Genomic DNA, 26,639 nt, shown 5'->3' with positions numbered 1-26,639 from the left:
AAAATATCCGCCGGACTGGATTGGTGCCCGTTGTTCTGGAAACATCTGCCGGCCGCGACGCAGCCGACGCCGCCTGGCTCGGCCAATCTGGAAATTTGGCAGCGAATTAGACAGTGGCGCGCCTCGCTCCGCTCAAGACGATAGCCCCGTCTGGCTCGGGCTGCTGCCGAGCTGTGAGGAGACGGATAGGCCCCCAGAGTCCACGGACAGGCCCCCAGAGTCCGCGGCCAATCTATCAAGCATATGTCGCGCAAATTGGCCGACAAATGGGGACCTGGCGACGCCGCGGCAACTTTACCGACATATAAACGCTTTGCCCGCCCGTCCCTGGGCTACCTGGCTGGCTGGCCGTGTCGCGCTTGCTCTCTCTCGCAGACCTCGAAACCAGCCGCTGTTAGTTGTTGATATTCCACCACACTCAACATGTTGGCAACCCCTCTCCTGGTCTTGGCCATGGCCGCCGCCGGCCTCAGCCAGACGATCCCCGAAGGCTACCGCCGCGTGTACATCACGTCCATGGTGAACACTAAGTTTGTCGTGGTGCCCAAGACGCCTGTCAAGGCCGGCACCACCATTGTCGTGTGCGTTTTTTCCCTCCGTCTCGTGGTAACGTAACCCGCTGCTGACGCCCTGCACAATAATCAGCCAAACGCGCACCGATAAGCCCGAGCAGCACTGGTTCATCAAGGACAACAGCACCAAGATTCAGCTGGCCGACACGACGCTGTGCCTAGACGCGGGCGCCAAGAGTGAGGACTGCAAACTGGGGCGAGACAAGAAAGAGATCTGACGCGATGCAGGCAACTGGAAAGACATGGGCAACATCTACCTGCAGACGTGCTCCGACACGGAGGCGGGCCAGAAGTGGACGGCCATGAAGGACGGCCGGATCGCCCTCGATGCATCGAGCCCCCGTAAGTCGACCCCGGACTGACTTGGTGAGAACTGCAGCCGTGCTGACGCCCGCCGCAGAGGAGTGCATCGACCTGCAGTACATGCGGGCGACCGCCAACAACCCCGTCGGGCTGTACAGCTGCGCGGGCCTAGGCAACACGGGCGCCGGCGATAAGGGCATTAACTGGCCGCTCGCCAACGCCACGGCTTAGGCTTTAGGAAGGGGGAGTCAGGCGGCGATGTAATCACGTACATATATCTACCTACCTTGGGTCTCTTTCTGGAGGAAAGCCTAGGCGCAATTGAGACAATGCAATTCCACCTGTCGTTCGCTAGTTGGCCCAGACGGAAATACTTTAAATAAATGCAAACTTGCTGCTTCACCCGCCGGGAATCGCACCCGCGTGTGCACTATTCGCTGAGTTGGCAGCAAAACAGAGTAGGTCTTCGCTCCCTCTGGCCGTGATTCGCGAACTCTCCCAACCTTAGCACATGGCAGAAGACCGGCCGGGACCCCTGCATTCACAGCAATTATTACAGCGCTGTGAGTCCGAGATGGTTCTAGCACCAGGATTAAATAGTAGCAGCTGGACAAAGCCGGTCGTCAACGGAGCCGATCCTCGCGATCTAATTATGGTAGGTTAATAAGCGGGGGTTGAGGGGTGCCTGGTGTATTCGGAGCTCAAGTTATAAGAATATCTAGACTAATTAGTTACCTCAGATTGAATTTTTGTAATCATCGACTGTCCGTTGTGTACCACTGTCCGGTGTGTACCACTGTCCGTTGTATACCACTGTCCGTTGCGTACTACTGTCCGTTGTGTACTACTGCCCCATATCTAAACTAAGCCGTTGTATTTTGTGGTTCAAAGTTCCACCTCTGCCAGTGTGCCTTGAAAAGAACTCTGGAGGAGTGGTTTGCTTTTTCCAAGCCTAAGGGGTCATCTCCCAGTATTGTGCGGGGCTCTCACTTCTCAGCCTTGAGAATGGAATAGAGAAGATTCCTCCCTCCGCGTCTATCTATGGTAAAGTCGGGCACCAAGTGACTGCAAGGCGCCTGCATCGCCCCACCTCGATCCCCTTTGAGCGGCAGCACAGTTTACTTATGTACTCATACGCCACAGCAACCAGGCAGGCTGCATAAGATCCTGAGTTCTGCCCAACACTCCCAGGCTCCCACCATCCCCGCCCCTCCATCTCTCCGCCCTACACTCTCCCAACACTCCCAGGCTCCCACCATCTCCGCTCCTCCATCTCTCTACACTACACTCTCCGAACCTTTTCCTACCTGTGGTTCCGTACAGATGTCTTCTACTAGCCATGTGGATGACATTGAACGCGATGCCGGCGTCGGTGTCCGGGCCGTTCCACTCGTCGCACGAAACATGCCAGACAATGGAACTCGGGCGAGGCAGGGCTGCTTCCTATGTCTCGAGAGTCCAAGACAGGAATAGTTTGCTGTCCTGGTGCCGTGTCTTCGACCAACGAAGGCCCGCCGAATGCTACCGCCTCGAATCCATAGGTTGCTCGACAATGATCCGAAAAGAGTATGGGAAGAAATAATATACGATAAGGTGATGCCATGGGAATGTGCTATCGAGTCAGATAGCGCCATCTATCGGAGACTGGTGGACACATGCTACCAGTATCTGGGCCGGTGGAAGAGATGGCTTCCCTACTACGGAATCACCGCTGTGGTAGAGGTCAATGTAAGCCTACACCCCATGCTAATTACTTATCGGACAAACCTGACGTCGTTGAAAACGCAGTTTCACTTTTCCGGTATTGCGGAATCGAATGGGAGCTATCCCATCTGGATGGATCCAGTGAAGCCCGATCACGTCTTGAAGGAGTGCGAGAAGATCATAGCCAGGAATCCAACCGGTGATACGTTGAGCATCACGGTTCCTGCGACGGCGATTTTCATAGCAGCGATTGCTTCATTGGTATCGAGGAGTGGTCTCAACCATGCATCCTGGTGGAGGTGGAGAAAGCAGAACAGCGCCGCAAGCAGCTTCTGTTCTTGTCGCACCTCAAGGACTGTGCCCGGGACCCGGCCAGAGCCAATGGGTTGCATACATTGGAGGGTTTGGCACAGGACACTTGCATCTACGAAACAAAGTAAGCACCTATTTCTCCCGCACATCGTCTCCTCCTTCCATCAACTTCCCCCAAACCTCCCCTCGTATATTTTCTACCGACAGGTTCATATTTTGACCCAGTTAGGGGGCCCAACCGAGTTGCGCTGCCGCTTCCGAATCAACGATTCCAGGAAACAGTTCAGATGAGAGGCCTACACTTCGTTCTGGGATTGCAGAAAGACCGAATTAGGATGGATCTGCCATTCAGAATCTCATGTGCTTGGGCTGGAATTGCCGTCATTTGGCTTTGCCTTGTTCTCTGGAGGGGCGTAGGGGGGGACTGGGGAACTGCACTTGCGTTCGCGCAAGTTGTTGCCGCGTCTATTTCCATCTATGTCCAACTATAGTCATGTGGTGTGTGATTTTATTCATGTTATCTCACTTATATATGGATTGTTGTTGCAGCGGGCTCGGTACTATCGCGTGCGATACAGAAGCTGTGATCCAGAGGTTAGTGTCACGGCATGGCCCGTGCATGACGTGCACGTGGCTCACAACCACCTATTTCCCCGCGTCCTGCGCGGTCTCTGCCATAGCTTCCTTCATCTTTAGATTCTACGAATTCAGCAATGATTACTGCAGCCCGTCTCCTTACGTTGACTGAGCCGTGATAGTTGGATTATTAATGAGTACGCACCTAACGTTCATGATATGCGAGTTAGCCATGCTAAGCGAGTTGGCCACCTTAACGAGATTTGGTGGGGCACAAGCAAAAAGATGTTAGTAAATTGTTAGTGATCTTATCAATTTCTTATCGCATTTGGCTGCGCACGCTACCCGGTCTCGTTAAGGCGGCCAACTTGCTTATCATGGCTAACTCGCTTATCAAATACGTTAGGCATTGTTCGCCTGCGCTTGTATTGCTATATCTACCTCTAACTGCGTGAGCACATTTGATGCCATTTTAATAGGTATCTGAATCTAGCAACTCGGTTCAACTCGAAACCAGTCTTCAGCAAGGCACGGCCACGGACAGGCCACGGGAACCGATGCACTTTCAACAGCGAAGAGCCATCAGGGACGAATTTCCCCTCAACCTGACCGCCTGGTCCACTGCAAATGAATATCCGTCGGGCGGTTCCCCTCAACCTCGCCGTCTGTTCCACTGCAGATGAATATCCGTCGGGCGGTTCATGCGCAGCGTCAGCTCCGGCTGGCTATCACGCAAAACCTCGAGCAGCCTGTCGCGCGCCTGCTGCGGCGTCTCGCCGGCTCCGACAACCGGCGCGACAGAGCACTTGCGCAGCAGCGTCGACACGACACCCACAAACTCGACCTGCGACATCTTCTGGCCGGGACACACGCGCGGGCCGGCGGACCAGCCGAGGAACGAGCCTGGCGCCGGCGTGACGAGCGGCGCCTTGCCGCGCGTGGCCGCGTCCGCGTTGAGCCACCGCGCCGGCCGGAACTCCAGCGCGTCGCCGCCCCAGTGCGCTGCGTCCGCGTGCAGCGTGATCGACGTGATCTGCACCGTGCACGGCCCCACGATCGGGTATGTGGTACCGTGGGCGGCGAGCACCACGGGTTTTGTGAGCGGCTGGTCGCGGATGATGTGCATGGCCGGGGGGTAGAGGCGCGTGGTTTCGAGCTGGGGGGGTGTCAGACGGTGATCATCAGGGGGCAGGGACGTGGGATAATTACCATGACGGCCAGGCAGCGCGACAGCTTGGGAAAGACGACCGAGTACTCGCGCTGGGTGTCGTGGTCGAGCGACGCAAACACCTCGTCGATCTCGGCCTGCACCCACACCTGCCACTCAGGGTAGGCGGCCAGCAGGGTGAGGGCGTACGACAGCGAGTACGACGTCGTGTCGAAGCCGGCGGCGGTGAACAGAAACAGATTACCCGAGATTTCGTCGTCGGTCAGGAACGGCTTCGTCCCGGACCCGGACCTGGACCCGGACCCCGCGCCCGCGCCCGCGCCCGCGCCCGCCTTCTGCCGGCTCGCCCCGTCCTTCTCCTCATCCGAGAGCCGCACCAGCGTGGCCATGACGGTGTCGGGGCCGTCTTGGGCATCCGAGGCCGAAGCAGCCCGCCGCCGCTCTTGGTCGAGCATATCGCGCGTGAGGCGCGGCAGCTCGTCGACGGCCACGCCGAGCGTCTGCAGCAGCTTGGGCATGAAGGGCAGGCGCAGCAGCTTGGTCGAGATGAAGGCGCTGAGGATCATGAGGTCGGCCGTCATGCCGACAGCGTCGGTGTACGAGATGGCGGCGGCGGGGTCCGTGGGCCGCTCGTAGACGCGCCACGGCTTGGACTGGCCGTACGCCACGCTCGCGAGCACGTTGATGGCGATGCACTTGAGCGCGTTGACCACGTCGCGCGACTGGCCGAGCGGCTGCGCGAGCATGAAGCCGGCCATGTCGGCCGCCTGCCCCACGCTCTCGTGCCATACTCTGTCGCTGGTGCGCTCGTTGAGGCTGGGCGCGACGATGCGGCGCTGGCGCGACCACGAGTCGCCGTCGGACGAGAACACGTTGGCCCCCGCGATGGACATGGTGTCCCGGGCCATGTGGTGCTGCGGGAAGTCGTTGCGCCGCGCCAGGATGCCCAGCGCCATGGCCGCGTCGGCCACGTACAGGCGGTTGACCGACGTCGTCGCCAGCATGAAGGCTGTGCCGCGCCGCTCGTGGACCGACCGCCGGTCGCGGAACTCCCACCCGTAGATGGTGACTTCGATGGGGTCGAAGAGCGCCTTTGGCACGATGCGCTCCAGCAGCGGCAGCAGCGGCACGCTCAGGATCAAGTACAGCATGTTGTCGGGGTTGAAGGCGCAGACGATGATGGGCAGGCCCGACGCACGCGCGGATCGGTAGTTGCGCGCGAACGTCGAAATGCTCGAACCCAGCCACCAGAGCACGCCCAGCGCGGGCACAAGGTGCAGGAGGTTCATGGCGCGCTGGTTACGAGAATAGGAGTTATCGGTGAGGTTCTGCAACGTTTGCAGCCGTACTCAGAAAAGTACAGATAATGCACGTATGTCACCGCCGGTGCTGCGCGTGGTCGGGGAGAAGAAATCGAGGTTCGGTTGGAGTTAGGACCCTACGACGTCAGCCTGGTCTGGTCACGTAGTCTAGACTGGGGTCCAGCCCTGCAGAATTCCACCTTTCCGTACCAGGCCTAGAATCCTGCCGTCAGCACTCCATGGGGCGTTTGTTTGTTGCAACGCTGACAACACCAATAAGCACTATCTCCACGTCTTTGTAATAACGAGGGGGGGGTCTTGCCATGTTGATAGTCCCGTCACTCGTGTGGAGACGACAGACAGGTTGCAAGCCGGTATTGATTGCAGCAAAGAAGAAACCCCTGCTCCTGCACATGCAACGACAGATATATCCTGTACGCGATCGAAGTTGACAGCGCATTAATTGTCTGGCCAAATTGATCTAAAGGTACAGAAAAGAACGCTTCCTTATACTCGTTGAGGGAAGGCAGGGGAAGTGTTGTAATCAGCCCGAAATGAGGGCATTCCGAATGAAATGAGCGCCTTCCAGGCCAAGAATGAAGGAAGTACAGAGGTATGCTAACCAGGGCCTAGAAAATGTGCTCAATTGAATGAAAAGTGGGTCAATTCCAGGCCACGATATACATGCCCCTGGCTGCCTGCCTACCTCCATGATGCAGTGGCAAATTTTCCCCCATCATTGTTCGTAGGGTCGTTGACGAGCATCTCAATGTTTACGCGATGCAACCTGATTGTAACAGGTCTAGAATCGTGGCGCGCAATTCTCAAGACTGTCCAGCTCGGCGGGCATTTCTCACTTATCAGCCCCCTTTTGATAGACGGTTTCAGTCTGACATTTTGCCAGAGCAACGCGGGGCCTGATCACGAGGTGAAAACTTCTAATTCAGCTGAACGGAGCCACCGTAGGCGAGCTTGCGAGCCGGAGGTGGCGTAGAGAGGCTGTATTCTATATTTCCGTGAGGGTGCCGAAAGTTTCTCGCACAGCGATTGGCGAGTTTTTGCCCGTGTCGAAATGGACTCGAGGGACTGGTCGATCGGATGAACCTCGGACAGGTTAAGCTGTGAGATGCCGCTTTGATGTGTTGTGGTTGTGTCAGGAAGGAGCGATTTCCCAATTAGGAGATGTAAGCTATATGAAGGAAAGTGCCGCAGGCTCCACGCGCCGCAGGCCAAGAGCGTCGCGGCACTAGGGGCCCTAGGGGGCTTGCCCCCTAGAAATCCAATAATTAGACCATGAACATCGAAACATTAAATTATCACGAGAATTTGTTTTGGTGCTGAGGGGCTATCGCCGCGAGGCTCCCATTGTTCTTGTTGGAATCACCAGGTACCGGTACTGGAATCAACAGGGCGCGCTGCGCGCCGTATACTAGTGGTTCAAGTGTTGGATTTCGTTGATGTCTATGTAGATCTAAGAAGGAAGGTGGAAGTGGCCTACGGCCACTTATTTAGGTTCAGTGGCCCTGCGCCCCTGTGCCTCCACAGCCACATGTGGCTGTTTGCGCCTCCACCGCCATATCTGTGGCTGACTAGCGCGTTGTTCCAACAGCTCTGCTTGTCAAGATGGACAAGTATGGCGGCCCGGCTTGCTTCCCTGACGATGAGGCTATTCCGAGAAATGTGGTGCCCATCTTCCAGTCCTTGCGGGACTTCTAGAGCGGTAATGCGGCCTGCTCTCGCCGTCAGTTCCCCGTTATAAGTGCCTTGCGTGCGGCGGATTACTAGCGTCGTATTGACGCCGGCGAGGTGTTGGTTCCGGGTGTAGCCTAGATAACAGAATGGCTTTTTCTGCCTCAACACCATGCTGTTTACGTTGTGATGACTCTCCTGTTTTTTATTTTTAACACAGTTGACACAGTTGGCATAGTTGAGTCAACCTTTGGCTACGAGTTATGGCACAAAGCGGGGTTCTCCTTACTAATTTCTCGGTAAAATGGCCCAGCCACCCATTCCCTCGAGCGAAGCGAGGACAGCCCGCGGCAGGCGCCGCCGGAGGCATCTGTTCCGCTGACCCCTTCCTGGCTGGTCAGGTAGCTTATTTTAGTCTAAGACCTTGGTGCAGTATCACAATTAGATTGCCCCTCAGAGAAATGAACATGGCTCTCTAGCACCGAGTCGTTCTATGAGATCAAATCTAGCCTTGAGATAGTGGCTATGACGCGAGAGAGAGAAGTAAGACAATACCAAATCCTTTTTCAAAAGAGTGCGTCTCTAGAAACTGTTAAATCGTCCCCAAATACTGTAATTCCTCATACATACCCCTAACCCTGGCCAAATCCCCCCCACCAGTACATCCAATATTCTGCCGCGCAGTAATTTACCACTTTTTACCACAACGTAACCGGCCCTTACCTTTCCACTGTAACCGACCTTCTACAACCACCAAGAAACATCGTCGGCGCCACATTCCATCGATGCACCGGCATAGCTTCATTTCTTCGTCATCTATATCGTCGCGCAGTACCAACTAGCGATGGAAATGGCCTCTATTGAGGATTTAAGCGACCTGAGCGACTTTGGCAATTTCAGCGATGCGCCCGATGAAGATGCGCCCCCGGCACTGCCACCACTCTTGAACCCGCCTGCAGGCCACAAGCTTCTTAACACCAAATATGATCTCGATGACCTTGTCGACGATTTGAATGAATGGTCCGCTTCTATGCGCTTCAATGTAGTGAAAACCCGACCCTCGAATTACGTTAAAGGCTTCGGCGCGACTAGGGTGGATTTTGGTTGCCAACGTGGAAGAATCCAGCATTCCAAGGCAACTACGAACAAAACTACCACTGATCATAGAGGCTGCGGTTGGCAGGGCGTAGCCAAAGCCCTCGTTTCCAACGAGAGAATGGACCTTTGAGCTTCATCCCGAGCATACAGAGCATACAGGTCATCCCCCGGGCAACATGGACTTCGACATTTTGAGGCCCAAATGTAAGAGAAGGTAGGTACGCCTGATCAAGGTGGTCACAATGCAGGCAAGAAGGTAGGGGAGCAATGACTTGTATTGGTGTAAGACTTCAACCTGGCCCTCGCAAAGGAAGATGGGCGAGGGCCATTGTTTATATACCTGCTCAGGGGTTCGGCCCGGGCATCAGTCTGCGGTCGTGGCGCCACGGCGTAGCGTATGCCAGCTGGCAGTGTTCTAGCCAGTTGGTGACAAGTGGTGGGCGCGCACCCTGTGCGCGCAGTTGGTGTTTGGGGTGTCCTTTTCCTTACACCAAAGTCGTCTTCGGTCCCGAGCATAAAGCATTCATCGCCGCATACATTGACCGCCTAGCTGTCCTCAACAGAGAGATTGCCAAAGACTTGCGCAGGGTCTTCCCTGACATGATTTTTACAAGCAATCAGCTAAGAAAATGCCGTTTTCGTCTTCGAAAGCTTGCCAACAAAGGATACACGCCATTCCAAACCACGATGAAGTTGCTTGAGGATGCCGGCATACACTACAAAGTTCGCTGGTCTACCAACGACCCTAATAAACCACGCGGGCTTTTTTGGGTCCCCAAGTAGTGTGAGGAGCAGTGGAAACGCTTCCCTTGGGTCCAGTTGTACGATAATACGTACAAAACGAATAATAAGGGCCTAGCTCTCTTCCAGGTAGTTGTTAAGAACAACCTGGGCAAGTCAGTCAGTTGTGCCTTCGGTTTGATCGACAACAAACTTGAAGACGGCTTTAATTGGGTGATGGACCGGGTCAATGAGCATCGCCAAACAATTGGCGCGCAACCCCCGAAGGTCATAATTACCGACTTTGAGGCCGCGATGAGGACTGTAGTTGCCCGGGTTTACCCTGAAGCTAAGCCTCAACTCTGCATCTTCCACATCAACAAGAATGTAGTCCTTCAATTCAAGAAGAAATGGAATACAACCGCTACAAAGGAGGTTGCCCGAACGCAGGCACAGGCACAGGAACAAGGCGGGCAACAGGGAGAGGAAGACAACGAGGATGACAACGATGAAGATGAGGAAGAAAACCAGGTTGTTTACCGTACAAGAAGAGTGCATGATGGCCAGCAGCCGCGCCTAGGCCCCCTACCAACCGAGGTCCCCTACACAAAGGCAGGAATGTATGTTCTTTGGGAGCATATTATGTACTCGGCCACCCTCGATGGCTTCAACCTAGCTTGGGAGATGATGAAAGCCGTATTTTCCGCCCAAATAGCCATACTAAAGTATCTTGAAGAAACATACATGCCACTTCGAAGTCAGTGGGCAACTTGCTACACCAATAAGGTACAAAACTTCGCCCAACGAACCACATCACCAGTTAAGTCAGTCAATAAGCTCTTCAAGTCATACGTTATTACCGGCTCTAGTTCAGTTGATCAGACCGTACAGAAGAGCTTAAATATGGTTGAGGGCATGACGGAAGCCTACGATGTGGAGACTCGCAAGCAACAGAACCGCATTCGTTACGATTACCTAGGAAAGGAGTGGCTAGGAGAGGCTCCCTACAACGTGTGTTATAAAGCCCTAGATCATATTGTTCAACAACACAAAAAGATACAGCCGGCACTGGAAGACCGCCCGAGACCCCTCGAGCCTTGCACCAGTAGCTTTCGGGCGCAGTATGGCATACCTTGCTCTCACGAGCTTCTTCAACGTCATAATGCAGGTACTCTGAAGCTTCAGAAGGTTGATTTTCATCCATATTAGTACCTGGAAAGGTCATTACTTGATGAAGACGAGTACCTGCAGTACCGGGATTTTGACAGAGTTCAACACCGAGGCACACAGCGTGTTAGCCGGGGCGGCACAACATCACGAGCTTCACGTGGCCCTGCAGCCTCTGCAGTAGCCGAAGGTCGTATTTTACGGCCTACACGAAGTGGAAGGGTCCCGCACTTAACTGCCCGGGCATTGGAAGGCATAGATCAGTAAGGCTGTCAGTTGCATGCAGTTGTGAGCAGGCCTGCAGTTTTTTATTGCATTTTTGGCCCTGTTATGTAAGCAAATATAACGAAGTCAGCTTCGCTTTTTATTGTAGATTTGAACGATTTGAGCTCATCTACGGCCCTGAGCTCGAATTACCGTATTCGGAAGTGTGTTGACGTTGGAGACGGCAGCGAGGTGCAATTGCAGTACAACTGCGTTGCCAGCGCTTGGAGCGGGGCAGCCAGCAAATGCGGTAATTTTGGCTGTAAAAAGTGGTATTTTCCTGGGCGGTGAACTGTAAAGCCTTGGCGCCTATGTACCTACAGTATTTGGGGACCATTTAACAGTTTCTAGAGACGCACTCTTTAAAAATCATGGCTCCGGACCTTGCCCATGATGTCGCGCATTTCTTCCTCGTCTCTCATCCTCTGCTGGTTCAGAATCCGGGCCGTGTCTCCAGCGGCGTTGGTGTATCGTTTCCGCAGCGCCTCTCGCGCTCGGTAGAAGTTGCTGTAGCAATCCATCTCCCCGTGCGCCTAGCAATACTCGGTCAGAAATGACTAGGTTCAACATGGATTGCATACTGTGCAGTCCTGGCTCTGATGTTTTGCAACACCGGTCCGGGCAAGCAGTCATAAAAGTCTTTGAGTCGATCTTCCCGACCCATAGCTGATGACCATCAAGATTCTTTTGGGGAGTTTGGTGGGTGGCGGCGTTTCTGCACTAGCAACGCTTGTTGCCTTCAACCTCGACGCATCAGCCTCATTTCGTGTCCGGCTATTTTGCTCGCCTCCTTTTTCTCACTGTACTTGACCACCACTTGAGTCCTATCTCGTTCACTCGAGTCAGAGAGCGAGAGATAATACGACTGATCCAGTGTGCAAGGAAAGCAATTTGACCGAATTGCTCCCGGTCGACGAGGCAAAGCTTTTGACTACCACGAGCGAGAAGCACTCCGGTGCCAGCCCAAAAGAACGAGTGAACAAGGGCCTACGAAGCCGTGCATAAGGAGCAGACCCCTCTGACGGTACGAACCGTCCATGAACATCTCCAACTCTGCTATGCCGCCGCCGAGCTCAACGTTGGCTTCCGAGGTCAAGGCCCGCAATGTATCCTGGCGGGTGGATAGATCAGTGAACCTGCACCTAGCCGAGCGAGACAAAGTGACTCTTTTGTTACCTTACCCAACGCTTTCTAAAGCGATTACGGCGTTAGCAAGATGAACCGCCTCCAGAACACTCCATCAGGGTATTATAATAAGGAATATTACTATAATAGAGAGGCCAGCCTCGACCTGGTCGTAGTATACGGTATAAATCCCGCTGTCGATAATATTAATAAGCGACTAGCGCTAGTTAGTCTCAGCCTGGGCGGGACTGTGGTATAGGCGGGTTAGTATTATCCTAGCGTAGTTATCGTGCTACGCGGGCGAGCTACGCAGCGTTATGCGGAGGGCCTTGTCGAGCCTTAGGCAGTCCGGGCCGCTCGTCTCCTAGACGAGGTAACGCGCGAGGGCGGCGTCGTCGTCGGCGCCCTCGCGCTTGCGGAGGCGCTCGAGTAGGCTTATACTAATACCGTACTTATTCTTCCGGAGTTCGTAGCCTAATATAGGGACCTGGCGCGCTTGGTAACTTCTCCTAACGCTCTCCTCCCTCTGCGTAGCTTCGTCGGTACTCGTCGTCGACACCGTCTACGTTTCTCCGCGGCTATCGTTACGAGGTACTACTTAGCCAGGCTGGTAATATAATCCGTGTCACGGTCGCCACTAGGCACTTAACAAGATAGATTCTATTGGCCGCATTGTATTTAGAATGTGGTCCGGGCGCGTCGCCACCCACATGCTCAGCACCACCACCCACTTCCCCGCGCTCTGCGCGGTCTCTGCGATAGATTCTTTCTTTTCCTTCCTTAGCTTTGAATCCACATTCGTTACTATATTCGATCTTTGACTTCCTATCCGGGCCGTCATATCATTTAAAGCTCATTTCTGCTGCCTGAGAAAGGCATATATCTTATTCTTCTTTTCTAGCGTATTACGCGCATAATCTTTTTTCATTCAAAATTTCCCAGGCGCGGCTCAATTGAACGCGAAAGACAGCACCTGCATGCTTCGCAGAGCCCTGAAAACCCCGGTTGTCTAGGCCCCTGAAAGCCTTTGTTTCGTCGCCCTCAATCGCTTCCGACCTAACGACCTGAAAGCCCAGGTTTTTAATCACCGAAATCTTCCCTACCACACCGACGGCGAGCCTATGTGCTACGTATATTGAAAGTAGTGCGCGAGAGAGTAGAACCCTGAGGCGAGGTAGCAGACCGCCGGACATTGACTTGACTTGAACCCCGACCTGAACCTGCAATCCTTAGGACCTTCGTTATAGGTTGACCGAACTGCCTTCCTTCGATCAAGCCTTTATCTACGAAGCCAGCCGACATCCCTAATCGACCGTCACAATGAACCCTGCCGACTCGATCACTCAACTACAACATGTTGTCCAATAGTATAAAGCACCATTCAGTCTTTCCGTCAGGATAACGATAATCTGACAGCCAGTCTTACAGCCTCAGAGACCAACATGTCGTTGATTACAGAGCTGTTGACTAGGCGGAACTCTCGCCCGAAGGCCAGCCTTCCTGACCCAGAGAAATTCACTGGCACTGAGTTCTCTTGGGATACTTGGTTTCCTTTGATCAAGGCTAAACTACGTCTAGATGGCTCAGCGATTGGAAATGACGAAGCCCAGTTCTTTTACGTCTATGGCCGCCTTGACCCGAAGATCCAGGCCCTAGTGATGCCTCAGCTTACTGAAGCTGAAGATAATGATATTTACGACCCTCAAACCTTACTAGATCAACTATAACGTCTTTACGACGACCCCAACAAGGTTGAGAACGCAGAAGACAAGTTCCACAGCTACAAGCAACGTGATGATGAGGGCATCGCCAGCTTCCTTATGCGCTTCGAGCGGTTGATATATAAGGCCTAAGCCAATCACCAGCTAGATGATGTCAAGATCTCCCTGTTACGCCGAGGACTCAAAAAGACCACTCGCGATCGCCTTAAGGTATAACTCAAAGTCTTGAAGGTCTATAACGACTTTGTCAAGCTTTTATAGAAGTTGACCAGCCCTGGCAGTTATCAGCTGAGCACATCGCATGGTCATACAAAGGACCGTACAGACAGGATGGACATCAATGCTATCAGCCAAGCAGAATACATTACGAGCTCAGAAGACGAAGGGCCTCATCGCGACCGTGAGTATGTCAGCAAGCTCGCGGCACTACATCCCGAGAAGGCTCTAATGGATTACGATGACCTGTCTGACTGAGGGGTCAAACAACGGCCACTTGTGTATAACAATAATCCCCTAAACACCTGTACACTACTTATTGCATCTGCCCTGCAGCTGCGAACGACTGTCGACAGCCCGACTGACAATTCCTAACGGCTTGACCTGGCGGTTTTCCGAGGATGGATTTGAACGCCTCGGGGCGAGGGTTTTTTCGAGGGGGGATGATGTCACGGTCGCCACTGGGCACATGACAAGATAGATTCTATGCCGCGTTGTATTTAGAGTGTGGTCCGGGCGCGTCGCCACCTACGTGCTCAGCACCACCACCTACTTCCCCGCGCCCTGCGCGGTCCCTGCGATAGATTCCTTCTTTTCCTTCCTTAGCTTTAAATCCACATTCGTTACTGCATTCGATCTTTGACTTCCTATGCGGGCCGTCACAGTGCGTTAGCTTCATCCTATAGATTAGCCTTTATTTTGGTGCAAAAAGCGGGTTTTTAGTAGCTTGGCGCCAGGCCGCGATGTACGTACGGTCCGAAAAGATGGTTCTTACGGTCCGAGTGGCTCTCTCTTTTTATTTGCTTTATTTGAGCGGCATTTTGGCCCTATTTGATTTGGCTATATTTGGTTGTATTTGGTTTGCATCGTTTTATTCGCATTGTTGAGAACGCGGTGACTGTTGCCCGTTCTGGTGACCGTAGCTGGTAGAACTTGCGGTGAAATTCGGCACATTTCTGGTCCACCACGGCGTGTAGTATGGTGATTCCACCAAGTCCAATGACGGCATCAACGTCGGCCCCATGCCTTATTAGAAATTCCGAAGCCCCGCGGCGGCCGAAATAGGCTGCCTCGTGCAGAGCCGTGTACCCCAGATGGTCTTGACAGTTGACATCTGTGCCCTCGTTGAGCAACTTCTCGAGGCTTGTAATGTCGCCTTTGGCTGCTGCTAGAAGTAGATTCTCGGCTATTTCTATCTCGTCAAGGGCGACGAGAGGAAAGTCGTTTTCGAGAAGCAACACGGCGATCGCATGGGAACGCGGATCTTTTTTTTTGGAAAGAGCCACGTCCAACGTCGTCCTTCCAGAAATATCCACGGCACCAAAGTCGACGCTAGATTCGATGAGAATTTGAACCCCACGTTCAAATCCGGACCAGAAACTGAAATTGTGCCTTTTGCGACGAGAGGGTAATAAGGTGAAAATGTATTGAATGATATACTGTGAATCCTTGCTCAAAGCGCTATAGAATTGACCATTATTAACCACCAAACAACGCCATGCAGTTAGCAAGTCAGAAAGAGTAGTGCGCCTGACCGAAACCAAGCGTTTCCATCACGCCACGAGACCAAACATTTAGGTATTAGCGCCCGGCGACCAAAGTCATTCTGCCTCGCTGAGCCGCTCTTGACTTTGATATAGCGAGTCCATAGTTCTTCTACCTCTTGAAGCCCGTCCCAGGCCCGTTGCGCGCAGACGTGACATGAAGGTAGACGCGAAGTAGAGAGCTTAGACGACATAGCTCCTGCCTTGGGCAACCTACTGCCCAATCGATAATCGTCGCGTTTCGTTCTTTTTGGTAGTCGATTAAGACGTCTACCTCACAGGCACTGTGCAGCGGCGTATTGTAGTTGTCGGGTCGGCGTTCCAAGCCACCAGGCAGCAGCGCCGCTCACTCTGCAACAGTGTCTTTGCCCTCGGCGGCCTTGAGCATCTCAGCCACCCGATCATGACCCCATGCGACCGCAAACCGCCAGGGCGTCCAGTGCTTGTTGCCGGCGGTCATGGACACGTCGGCGCCGGCAGCCAAGAGCAAATCGACGACGGGCTCGCTGCCGGCCTCGGCCGCCGCACAGAGCGCCGTGTAGCCGTTGTAGTAGCTGCCGGCGGCGTTGACGTCGGCGCCGAGGGCCAGCAGTCGCGCGACCAGCGGCGCGCTGTCGGCGAGCGCGGCGGCCTGCAGCGCCGTCAGGCCCTTATAGCGCTGCAGCTTGGTGTTGACGTGTGCGCCGCGCGACAGCAGCAGCTCGGCGATGGCGACGTGGCCCGACGCGGCAGCGGCCTGCAGCGGCGTGCGGCCGTGGTTGTATGACGGCAGCGCGTTGACCTCGGCGCCCTGCGCGAGCAGCCGCTCCACGACGGCCAGGTGTCCGGCTTCGGCGGCGGCCTGCAGCGCGGTGCGGCCGTTGTAGCGCGACGCCGGGCGGTTGATGTCGGCGCCGTGGGCGAGTAGCACGTCGACGACGGGAAGGTGGCCGCCTTCGGCCGCGAGGGCCAGGGCGGTGCGGCCGCTGTTGTTGCCGCCGGGCGTGTCGACGCTGGCGCCGTGGCCGAGCAGCACGTCAACCACGGCGAGGTGGCCGGCTAGCGACGCCGCCTGCAGCGCCGTCCGGCCGTAGTAGCCGACGGGGGGCTCGTTGGGGCCGGCGCCGCTCGACAGGAGGGATGACACGAGGTCAACGTCGCCCGCAGCGGAGGCTAGTTGCAGGTCGGACCAGACCGCCTCGCTGTCATCGTCTGCCTCGCCGCTTTGGTCGCCGCGCGTCGGCAGGCTGCTGTCGCTGTTGCGAGACGACAGCGATTGAACCATGGCGGCTGGCCGTCGGCGGTGGGAGGGTGTGAAGGGAGCGTGTGTGAATAGGGGATGTTTTGATCAACCGCAGCGAGTCCGGTTTCTTGCTGTTGCCCGTGGCTAGTTACAGACGGAGTGCGGTCAGAGGGATCGGAGAAGCTCGTAGTTTGGGGGACTGGGATTACCTGTGACAATCTGTGAGCAAGATGCCGTGTGTTACCCAAAGCGGCAGCTGGCTTCTGTGCATGAGCCTGTACCCCAGGTGTGCTGTTAATTCCGCACTCGCACCCGCCCTAGCTAATGCTACTCTGTGCCTTTCAACCGCACTAGCATCGACAAGGTCCTTAGCATCTGTACATGCTATGTGCCGCCAAGCTTGAAATTCGCAGTCCGCTGCTTATACAGCCTGGCTCACCAATCCCGCCACGCCGCCCTAGCACGAACACCGCCCTAGCACGAACACCGCCCTAGCACGAACACCGCTCTAGCACGAGCACCGCCACTGCCGTTCGTTCCTTAAAGATGCATACCGAAGGTGCTGGCCAGTCATGTGACGGTGGTTCCGGATCCGATTAAAACTGACACCATGTCACTGTACAGCCGACACCATGTCACTGTAAAGCCGAGGGAAAGTATCTGGGCCTGTGTCAGACTGATAAAAAATCTACGGATAGATCTTACGTCATGGTAGTTACCACCGGCCCGACGACTGTTTCACGTCGATCTATAGCGGAATGTGATATCTACGGGCCGGATGACTAGGTCTAATCCGTGGGATTTGCAGCCGCTGCAACCTGTCCCCGGCAAAGGAAATGCCGCAGATCTCTTTGGGACATCCTCCAGCACATTTTCACGGGCACGTTCTTTCGCATGTCCGCTTCTAAATCCGCACTCGGTGCTATGTCGGTCACATGAGTCGTCAGGACTCGCCATAACCTGACGGTGTGCTGGAAGAGCATAGGGGTAGATGTAGAACGCGAAAAGCTTTCTCGCAGGGTCTCTATAAAGGAGCGAGATCCATGTCCGTGGAGCAGCCTGGATAGGATGCAACATCTAGTCGCTATCCCAGTGCAAAGCTTGTCTGGACGTGGGTCTCCGATCACGCCGACTCAGCACCTATCTCGGGATAGCGAGACCAGAAGAGCGGGTCATGAGTTGCTCATGCCTCACGGTATACTCGGCCCTGTTCGCGTCGGGGTCAGTGCATCTGCCGATGAACCGGCCGAAGCCGTTAGCGTTTGCTCCGATTAGTGAGCTCTTTCGTGAAAGCCTAGGCGAGGTGTGCAGTACGAGTCCTGACCAGGTCGTCAGTCCCGAGGAAGCCCGTGATTCTGGGCAACACGGCCGGGTTCGGCCCGGACATTGTGTAAAACGACCACGAGATGCTGTGGAACAAGACGCGGATGAAGCAGATACACCGCAACTGGCAGCAGCTGTTCCCCAGTGAGTTTCTCGCGTGGCCTCTAGCATTGTGTGTGGATACTCGCCGACGTGTGTGTATAGGGAGAGGCTACGTCAAGGTCAAGCCCAACGACACCAAGTTCCAGAACATCCGCGCGCCTTTCAAGATGGACAGCGTGCAGGAGCCGGGCGACCACCACGAGGACTACATCCTGGCTGTGTACCTCCAGCTGCATTGCCTTGTAAGCAGTTCCCTCTTCTCCATAAAGTCGTGGGCTAATTAACCCGCGCAGTCGATCCTCGCCACGCCCATGGGCACGTCGCGCGAGGAGTGGCGGGCGCTGGGCGAGAAGAAGGTCGAGAAGAAGGTCGAGCACCGGTCGCACTGCGTCGAGTACCTGCGGTAGAGCATTCTATGCTCAGGTGACACGACGCTCGGGGGGCAAGACGGGCTCGTAGACGCTGAGCACCGGCTAGGGCCGGAAACACTCGTGCGTCGACTACGACGCCTTGACGGACATTGCTAGAGTAAGGTCGGCATCAGGTCACGAGGCCAAAGTCCACCGTAGTGCCTTCTACTTCCACATACGACCATAGGTGCTAGAGAACTCGGGATCCCGTCCGCTCTCCCCTAGATAAACTAGCGACCGCCAGACTAGTAGTTGGGTCGGTGACGACCAGCGAATCCCTGGTGTTGTATGTTTTTTTGCCTCCTTGTGCGTGCATGTTATAAGTGGGGATTAATTACTTGCCATTCTGTCCTTGTAACTACACCTCCGTCGGGGTTTGAAATCTTAGTGAGTTGACTTACAGGGGGCTTTGACAGGGGCCTAGGCAGAGGATTTCAGCTTGTCAGCCACATACGCAACTTTCGAAGTAGAAGTACCATTTCTAGTAGTTTCTAGCACATTGGTACCTCAATTCAAAAACCTCAAAATATTCCACCCGTTCAATCTACCAAATCCACCATTTCAATCCACCAAGTCAACCACAAGCAAAGTCAACGCAGCCGAATCCACCGAATCCACCAAATCCACCCAAAAACGCCAAATCCGCCCAAAAAACCACAATGGCCAGTCAATCAACTACGTCAACTGCTTCAACTGCCAGCCAGTCTAATAGCCCGCTACAGGCCTGGCAGGCACCTGAATCCCCTGCCAGGCAGGTGACTGATAGCCAGTTACAGGCCTGGCAGGCGTCCCCTGAGTCCCTGTTGGAACCTGAAGACCCCCTTTTAACACAACCAAGCCAACAAACCTTACCTTCTTCTTCAACAACGCCCCGTACGCCGTCGAGGAAGCACCTCACGCGTGACCAACGCATTATCATCCAAACCCTGCGTCGATATACTGGTTGGTCTTATGAAGAGATCATGAAAAAGACTGGCTTTTCCTGGTAACAAATCCAGACCGCTTGCACCCAGCCGACCACGCCAAAGAAAAGATGGAAAAAAGGCATTATTCGGACCCCTGAACGGAGGATATTACGGGACTGGATCAAAGCAGACAAAAACCGGTTCAAACCACTTCGCGATCTACGTTCCTACCTTCCACCACCTCTTTCTTTTTACAGTGATACGGCTATAAACAGGGCTCTGAGGGAGCTTGGCGTCGTCTCTGTAACCCGACCCCGGGACATAGTCAGGACCAAAGAGAATGAGGAAGAAAGAGTATCCTGGTGTCAACACCAGCTACAACTTCGCCCTCGCCCGGAAGACTGGGAGGATATCGCCTTTTCTGACGAAACCTGGGCTACGAATGACCCTATGTGGAAGAAAAACGTCCTGATCTTCAAAGAAGAAGAAACCAGAGGCGATTTCCCCTTGAGGAAAAGAAAGCCTATTGGTTGGATGTTTTGGGGGATGTTCACTGGCGGAAAAAAGGGTCCTTCTTTTGTCTGGGAGAAAGATTACGGCGGTATTAACTCAGAAAAATATATTCAACACATCGTGCCCCTGATCGATGACTTCGTAAGCAGGAACCCGGGGGTCATCTTCCTACAGGACAATGCTCCTTCGCATAGGTCCAAAAAGACAACCAAAGCCTTATAAGACAGGGGTGTTATCATCTTCAAATGGCCTCCATATTCCCCTGACCTCTCCCCTATTGAGAATCTATGGCCTTGGATGAAGAACTGGCTCGAACAAAATACGTATTTACAGTCCCTGAGTCTTCAGGACCTTCGGTTGAAGGTCGAGGAAGGCTGGGAAGAAATCCCGGAGGATCTACTACTACGGCTGTCTCACACGATGCCTAGGCGCCTGGAAATGTGCATTGCTTCAGGGGTGAAAACCATCAAGTTCTAACTTTGTTTATTTTTGGCATTGTCTCTAATTTTTTTTGGCTACAATATACAGGAAATCTACGCTGTCAAACTCCTTGTTTTCTGTAGAAGGACCCCCTGATTACCTCCCCTGCCTAGCGGCTTGGCTGTACCGCACTAAGATTTCAAACCCCGACGGAGGTGTACAGCTCCACAACTGCCGCTTGCTCCCGATGCTTATCTAGATTGTTCAATGTTTTTATTTATTAGGGTCTGCATTGAGGCACAGTTCACGGTGAATTACACTTCCCCTGGTCTGCCCAGCTTCCAAATTCATAGCGGCCACAACAAAACCCGAATTGACCAAGGGTAAAGAAGCAGGATATTATGACAGCTTTTCAGTTACTATTTCAAACAAATAACTACTCTACTTCAGCACATTGGCCAGCGCCGTGACCTGGGCCAGCAGGGCCTTGCTCTCGCCGGCCGCATTCTTGAGCACCTTGTCGCGCAGGTGGTCGACCTGCAGGCCGGGGGCGGTGGGAGGGGTTCCCTGGGCGGTCTGGATACGCGAGACCTGGAACTCGAGGAAGAACTTGGGGACCTTGATGGCGAGGTTGCCGGCAACGGAGCGGATGCCGGCCTCAGTGGCCAGGTACACGTCGAGCTCGGCCTCGAACGTGGCCAGGTCGCTGGCCGCGAGCGGCGTCTTAGTCGCGAACTTAGAGAGGGCGAACTGCAGCGGCGTCTGCTTGGACGTGGCGAAGTTGACCGACGAGAACGAGATCCCGCCCGACGTGACGTCCGGCACGCCCGAGAGCGTCTTGACGGCTGTGTTGCAGGTGATGCGATTTTGGATGCTCGTCACCGAGGCCGACACCTCGGCGGGCAGCGCGACTTTACCGATGACGAAGCAGGCGGCCGACTGCCGGTCGGTCAGGGTGGGTGCTTAGAGAGTCAGCCGGGTGCTTGGGCATTGCATTAATGGGATTCCTACCGGACAGAGCCACGCTTGCGCCAAGCGCGAGAAGAGCGAATAGCTTCATTATGATATCAATACCAGGAAATACAATATTAACAGCTGAAAGGAGCAGAAGAGAGGGCGATCGAAGATGGTGCAGAAACAAAAACAAACAACAACTGAAAATGCGAGGGGAGAAAGACGCCGGCGCCAAGAAAAAGACAGGAAAAAAACAACCAGATCAGTGCAGATCCAAAGCCCAGTGTGGTCTGGAGGGCGATCACGCCGCCCATATTATACGTCGACCAAGGCAGCTATTTCCGGCTGACACAGGGGAGCATTGCTTCACCTTAGCGCGACCCTCCGCTTCCAGCAGGGGAGTTTACTGGGCTAAGGGAGGTAAGACGCCTGGCAGGGTGGTAGCGGGGGGTGGTTCGGGGGCGTGAAACCGCCGCAAGGGGCCTAGCGGAGGGGGATCGCTGGCAAGCGGAAACAAGTCGCACGTTTTTGGGCCCGGCGCCAGCGGGTGGTTTCACCACGCCTCGCGAGGGCTTCCATGGCATGGTCTGCGCCAAGTCTCGCATCGTCCGATCATTATGCCATCGCTCAGTGCGCCGGACAGCTGATTCGTGGAATTGCATCGCAGGTTTGGGTCTGCAACCGGAGAACCGGGTTTATACCTAGAATTTTAAAACTCGCGGAAGAATTAATTAGAAAATAGGATCACGGCTGTCTCGCTTGTGAGCCATATATTGGCAAAGACAATTCCAAGAGGCGGCATTATTCTCTGCCCGACCATCAACACAATCCTCGGGGGGGACGTCGGCAGTGATGTAGCACGTCGGCAGCGATGTAGCGCGTCGGCAGCGATGTAGCGCACCAGCGTTTCATAACCCGGCGGACTACAACCACTGCCACTCCAATACCAGAGAACCGGGTTTTGTTTCTGGGATGATATTTAGATCACGGGATAATTAGTTGGAAAATAAGATTACGTACGGCTGTCTCGCTTATGAGTCTTGTGTTGACGAAGACAATTTCGAGATTAGCCACCCACAAATTCGCCGCTGAAATTCGACAAATCATTTAATTATGAGAAAGTCTACTCGGACTGCAGGCACGTCTACTCGGACAGTAGGGTACAAAGCGCGCTGGCGCCAAGCCACCAAAACCCCACTTTTCGCACCAAAAAGAGGCTAATCCATGGGATGAAGCCAGCGCACCCAAGTCCAGATCAATTACCAATTGATCCACCCGCGATTGCACCGCGCCGCCGTCGCCGCCGTAATATACTTCCAAATGCGGTAGTCTGTTGTTGACGGCCAAAGCCGTTGCAACTGCCTTGAAGCAGCAGTCCCGCTTCATGGTATCTATCTTGCGAGAATGTGCCTCTGAGGGCCGTAATTTATCCCAGAGGCAGGAAATATCGACCCGCGAAGGTTCAAAGTCCTTGATGTAGTTGCAGGCACGCTCTTTCTTGACGGAAAAGCCCTGTTCATTGGCCCAGGCTTGAAGCTCAAGCATCAATATGTCGATAGATTCATATTTGTGGTTGAGGAGGTTGTGGTCGGGCGGGAGCGCCGTCACGGGCCTTGCAGGCGGAGCGGGCGGCTCGCGAGCCGGCAAGTCGGGTGTGAGGTAAAAAGGGTCGTCGTCGTCGGGAAAATCGGCGCGCTCGGCCATTATTCTGCTAGTTAGCATCGCCGATTGAATATGAAGCGATGCACCTACTTGCGCAGCGATAAAATCGCGTTGTTGTTGTTGTGGCTCAATTGACGGTATTGTGGTATGTTTTTGGTGGATTTGGTGGATTTGGTGGATTTGGTGGATTTGGTGGATTTGGTGGATTTGGTGGATTTGGTGGATTTGATGGATTTGGCGATGGCTTCGATTGCAGCCTTGCAGGGTAGAAATTTGGCTACGTTCGGTGGGGGAGAGGGGGGTCCGGGCGCCGGGCGCGGTTGAAGCTGCATTGTACCAGCCATCTGAAGACGAGCGGGTTGGCCATCAATCTTTTGTTTTTTTGCGGGTAAAACAGGGATTTGGCTGGGCTAGTAGCTTGGCGAAGATTCCAATGTACTTTTTTGCCACTGACAGTCCGAGCAGACTTTCTCTTAATTATTTAGGTACCTTGGTTGCCGTGACTTATGCTTCTGGATCGCTAGTCAATTGCCACATCGACGATTGCATGGTCAGAATGAGGCATCCCAAGCTCCTCGACGGCTTCACCATTCATCAGAGGAGGAATGATGACAAAGCCGACGTGGACATAACGTCCCTGCACGCCGTCCCTCTTCCGCAGCACGACGGGCGTGGGACAGCCAAGCAAGACCCAGACCTCGTCCCCTGGTACGGCCAGCCTGGGCAAAAGCATGGACCCTATCCTCCCCTTCTCCGTCCCGACGAGCATCCTGCCTGCCAAGCCCATGTTTAGTTGCAGCGCCTGGGATCGTTCCCCTTGCGACAGTATAGTGGACGGTGTGTAACCGCCGCAGATGATCCTGCGGAGGTTGAAATCGCCGGGATCGTCCGCGAGCTCGGCGGCTCTTTGAAGCGCCTTGGTGATCTTGAGACGCTGGTCCGCGGTTGGTCTGCCGGTTGTTGAATGTAAGAAACGACGATAGAACTCCTTCGTGGCCCACGGGAACAATGCATCGGTGACCTCCTCTCTCTCGTAGAATGGCCGGCCGGTAGCGATATTGGACCACAGTTCCTGGCAGAACTTCTCAACCCAGGCCAGTGCGCTCGGAATCGGAAGACCTTGCAGGATTGTTGCGTCTTCCACCAGAGAGACTCGATCGACCAAGATACCCTGAGCATGGAGGGCTCCGGTCTGGAGGTTTATATGTGCCCCTTCGGCGGTGCAGGTGCCGCATGCCTGACTGAGTCCGCGGGCTGCATAGGTCCATTTTATGCCGTTCGTGGGCAGCCAACTGGGAACACGCACGCCGACGAAGCTGTTTTCGACCCCGTCCCTCTCCCCCGAGCACAGGAAGACCAGGCTATCGTGCTTTCTGATAAAATGCTGGAAGAGACTCGCGTATACTTGCATGGTGGACAGGCTGTAGTCAACCTCAATCTCGCCCTCCTCATAGTCGGCGGCCAGGCCGAATAGTCCGTAAAGTCGGTCGTGTGGGTGGGTCACGCCGAGGTATCGCGACTGCACGAAGAGCTGGACCAGCCATCCGTTGACAGCACCGACAGCACCGACAGGCAAGTCATTTTTTGCCGCGACCGAGTCCATGGTCCCGCCTTCTGCTCCTCGCAGCCGCTGGGAAGCTTTCTGTCTAAGCCGTCGCGCCCGTTTGATGCCGCCGCCGTACAGTGCAACGCCTGCGTTCCCAGTGTCGGTGTTGATGTATCTCAGGATCGCCGACGTCGCATTCGAGTGTTCCAGATCCTTGAACGAGTTTATCGAGTCGAATGCCTGTCGCTGAAACTCGAAGAGCTCCTCGCCACTGAGAACCTGGCGGCGGCAGTGCACCGCGACCTCGCGCGCTAGGATGAGCTCCTGCTGGATCCAGATCCGCCGCCAGTAGGGGTGTCTGAACACATCCGCGACGGGGAACCAATACTCGTGGTCATGGACGTCGGCGAGCGACATGCAGCCGCCCCTCTCACCCAGCTGCGCGAGATCCTCAAACGGCCCCGCCAGCGGGCCCAGGTTGACGTCGATCCAGGCGCGCACGACGCGCGCGTCGGAGTAGATGCGCCGCATCAGCTGGATCTGGGTCCCCTTCTCGTCGTCGTCGGCCTGGTTGATGCACAGCGCGTCGCACCAGACGACGCGCGCCACGTCGGGCAGTCGCACGTCGTCGAGCGCCTTGCGCAGGTTGCGCCCGACGCTAAAGGCGCAGCCGTCGTTCACGGTGATGGTGTATGACGGCCGCGGCGCCGACCACATGTAGCTGAGCGCGTCGTACTCGGGCGGTGGTTCAGAGCTTAGCGAGGCGTGGAACACGCGGCAGCAGACACGGCTTCCCGGCCGTCCAGGCGCGATCTCGAGCAGGCGGATCTCGTGCTGTGCGGGGTTCAGCGGCAGGTACGTGTAGGACGGTTTGTTTCGCGAGCGGTTAGGTCTACGGGGATCTTGTGGTTTGATTGGAGTTGGTCGCCTCGACGCCTGCAGCCTGTTCCTTCGAGAAGCCATGGATGCTCGGATTGCTGCAAGTCCAGGGGTCTGAACGACGCATTTTGTCGTGCGTTTTTCGACGTTCGGGAGGCTTATTTTTGGACAGTCAGGCTGCCATCGCCGCCTAAAATGACCAGTTGGTTTCTTGGCGGATGTTGGCTCGTTGGGGGCCAAACGGTCTCCTCGAATGGCCTCCTTCCCACCTGACTGGGCACGTGCTGGGTTGATTCTCTGCTGGCCAGATATGGCCACGCATTTGCGGATCGTCGGGAGCTTGTATGTAGCTCCATATTTACGAGTTTAGCTAGCACTACAGCGTTACGCCTCCGTGTTGTTGAGCGTGCTGGAGCCATCGCGGTACGTGTTGTCGGCGACCTCTGAAGAACTGCCTTGGTCAGAACGGGGATAATGCATGCGCTTCACGATGCTTACCGTGGTCGTCCCACGTCGCGATCCACGCAAAGTTCTACGCGGGCAGCTGCAGGTCCGGATCGGTGCGGTACTGCCTGTGGCGCGTCCTGTAGTCCCCGAGCGCAAAAGCAGGAGGCGGCGGGTTGTGTGGCCGCGGCCCTGCAGTGCGCCCGTCCTAGAAGATGTAGTCGCCCAAGACAATCTAATTAAGCCAGAGGTTAGATCAGGGGTTTTGCTACGAAGTCTGTGTTGCTGTGCCCTTTATTGGCGCTGGCGAGCCTCCGATATTTTCTTCTTAGCAATTCACAGTTTGGAGTAAAACGGATTTTATTCTGAAGAGAGACTGGAGCGTCTGTCTTAAAGGTACTGTAGGGGCGCTGGAGATGTCGTTCGACGTGGTGGGGCTCGCGTCGGGGCGCGTCGCCGTAGGGGCAGAGGAAAATTCGATGTCCGTTCTGAAAATCCAGAAGTGTTGTGATTGACTGACTAATCGGCTGGTATCAGACCGTGCGTGCTTCCACGCGGAAGGGTGGGAGGACTACAGCCCACAGGAGTGATCTAGCTACAACGGGGCACCAGTGGTGCCGGATCCGGAACACCCCTTTGCAAGCCCCATATTCAGCCGAAGCTAGAGGTGCAGGTGATGGGGACTCGCAAGGGGCGTTGACAAGCATGGCCAGCATCAACATATAGGAACGTGCACAGGAGCTAGCGTTCTACGTCACAATATAAACTATTATTTGCAA

The 26,639-nt window shown here is 54.9% G+C and overlaps 9 protein-coding genes across 9 annotated transcripts; 4 read left to right on the top strand and 5 right to left on the bottom strand.

Annotated features, from left to right (window-relative positions):
- Positions 1–423: 423 nt before the first annotated feature.
- On the top strand, positions 424–1,106 carry B0T26DRAFT_645345 (ricin B lectin domain-containing protein; the record flags this gene model as incomplete). Its single annotated transcript, XM_060437710.1, has 4 exons — positions 424–581; positions 646–749; positions 801–914; positions 973–1,106. The coding sequence occupies 4 exons, from the start codon at positions 424–426 to the stop codon at positions 1,104–1,106; spliced, it is 510 nt and encodes a 169-aa protein (XP_060297427.1).
- A 1,092-nt stretch (positions 1,107–2,198) lies between these two features.
- B0T26DRAFT_741504 (uncharacterized protein) lies at positions 2,199–3,019 on the top strand (the record flags this gene model as incomplete). The annotated part of the gene is made up of 4 exons (XM_060443977.1): positions 2,199–2,331; positions 2,452–2,603; positions 2,664–2,785; positions 2,824–3,019. 4 exons carry the CDS (start codon positions 2,199–2,201, stop codon positions 3,017–3,019), a joined length of 603 nt encoding a protein of 200 aa, XP_060297426.1.
- Positions 3,020–3,847: 828 nt separating this feature from the next.
- B0T26DRAFT_334289 (cytochrome P450) lies at positions 3,848–6,085 on the bottom strand. The gene is made up of 2 exons (XM_060434438.1): positions 4,677–6,085; positions 3,848–4,623 (listed from the first exon to the last, which is right to left on the bottom strand). The coding sequence occupies exons 1-2, from the start codon at positions 5,922–5,924 to the stop codon at positions 4,120–4,122; spliced, it is 1,752 nt and encodes a 583-aa protein (XP_060297425.1). The 5' UTR covers positions 5,925–6,085; the 3' UTR covers positions 3,848–4,119.
- Positions 6,086–8,990: 2,905 nt separating this feature from the next.
- On the top strand, positions 8,991–9,213 carry B0T26DRAFT_713789 (uncharacterized protein; the record flags this gene model as incomplete). Its single annotated transcript, XM_060442141.1, has 1 exon — positions 8,991–9,213. A coding segment is annotated over one exon (223 nt), but the record flags the coding sequence as incomplete, so codon positions are not given.
- A 6,613-nt stretch (positions 9,214–15,826) lies between these two features.
- On the bottom strand, positions 15,827–16,744 carry B0T26DRAFT_648185 (ankyrin repeat-containing domain protein; the record flags this gene model as incomplete). Its single annotated transcript, XM_060437980.1, has 1 exon — positions 15,827–16,744. One exon carries the CDS (start codon positions 16,742–16,744, stop codon positions 15,827–15,829), a length of 918 nt encoding a protein of 305 aa, XP_060297423.1.
- Positions 16,745–18,108: 1,364 nt separating this feature from the next.
- On the top strand, positions 18,109–18,534 carry B0T26DRAFT_752533 (uncharacterized protein; the record flags this gene model as incomplete). Its single annotated transcript, XM_060445539.1, has 3 exons — positions 18,109–18,169; positions 18,230–18,369; positions 18,421–18,534. 3 exons carry the CDS (start codon positions 18,109–18,111, stop codon positions 18,532–18,534), a joined length of 315 nt encoding a protein of 104 aa, XP_060297422.1.
- A 1,997-nt stretch (positions 18,535–20,531) lies between these two features.
- Positions 20,532–21,435, bottom strand: B0T26DRAFT_741501 (uncharacterized protein; the record flags this gene model as incomplete). The annotated part of the gene is made up of 3 exons (XM_060443976.1): positions 20,532–20,535; positions 20,821–21,337; positions 21,387–21,435. 3 exons carry the CDS (start codon positions 21,433–21,435, stop codon positions 20,532–20,534), a joined length of 570 nt encoding a protein of 189 aa, XP_060297421.1.
- A 1,042-nt stretch (positions 21,436–22,477) lies between these two features.
- B0T26DRAFT_713777 (uncharacterized protein) lies at positions 22,478–23,166 on the bottom strand (the record flags this gene model as incomplete). Its single annotated transcript, XM_060442140.1, has 2 exons — positions 23,082–23,166; positions 22,478–23,034 (listed from the first exon to the last, which is right to left on the bottom strand). A coding segment is annotated over exon 2 (394 nt), but the record flags the coding sequence as incomplete, so codon positions are not given.
- A 53-nt stretch (positions 23,167–23,219) lies between these two features.
- On the bottom strand, positions 23,220–25,970 carry B0T26DRAFT_334202 (heterokaryon incompatibility protein-domain-containing protein). The gene is made up of 2 exons (XM_060434437.1): positions 25,915–25,970; positions 23,220–25,867 (listed from the first exon to the last, which is right to left on the bottom strand). The coding sequence occupies exon 2, from the start codon at positions 25,498–25,500 to the stop codon at positions 23,512–23,514; it is 1,989 nt and encodes a 662-aa protein (XP_060297419.1). The 5' UTR covers positions 25,501–25,867; positions 25,915–25,970; the 3' UTR covers positions 23,220–23,511.
- Between the last annotated feature and the right edge of the window lie 669 nt (positions 25,971–26,639).

The sequence above is a fragment of the Lasiosphaeria miniovina genome (assembly GCF_030549165.1).
Source record: "Lasiosphaeria miniovina strain SMH2392-1A chromosome Unknown B0T26scaffold_4, whole genome shotgun sequence".
NCBI classification, from domain to species: domain Eukaryota; kingdom Fungi; phylum Ascomycota; class Sordariomycetes; order Sordariales; family Lasiosphaeriaceae; genus Lasiosphaeria; species Lasiosphaeria miniovina.
This window is presented reverse-complemented; position numbering and strand designations above follow the sequence as displayed.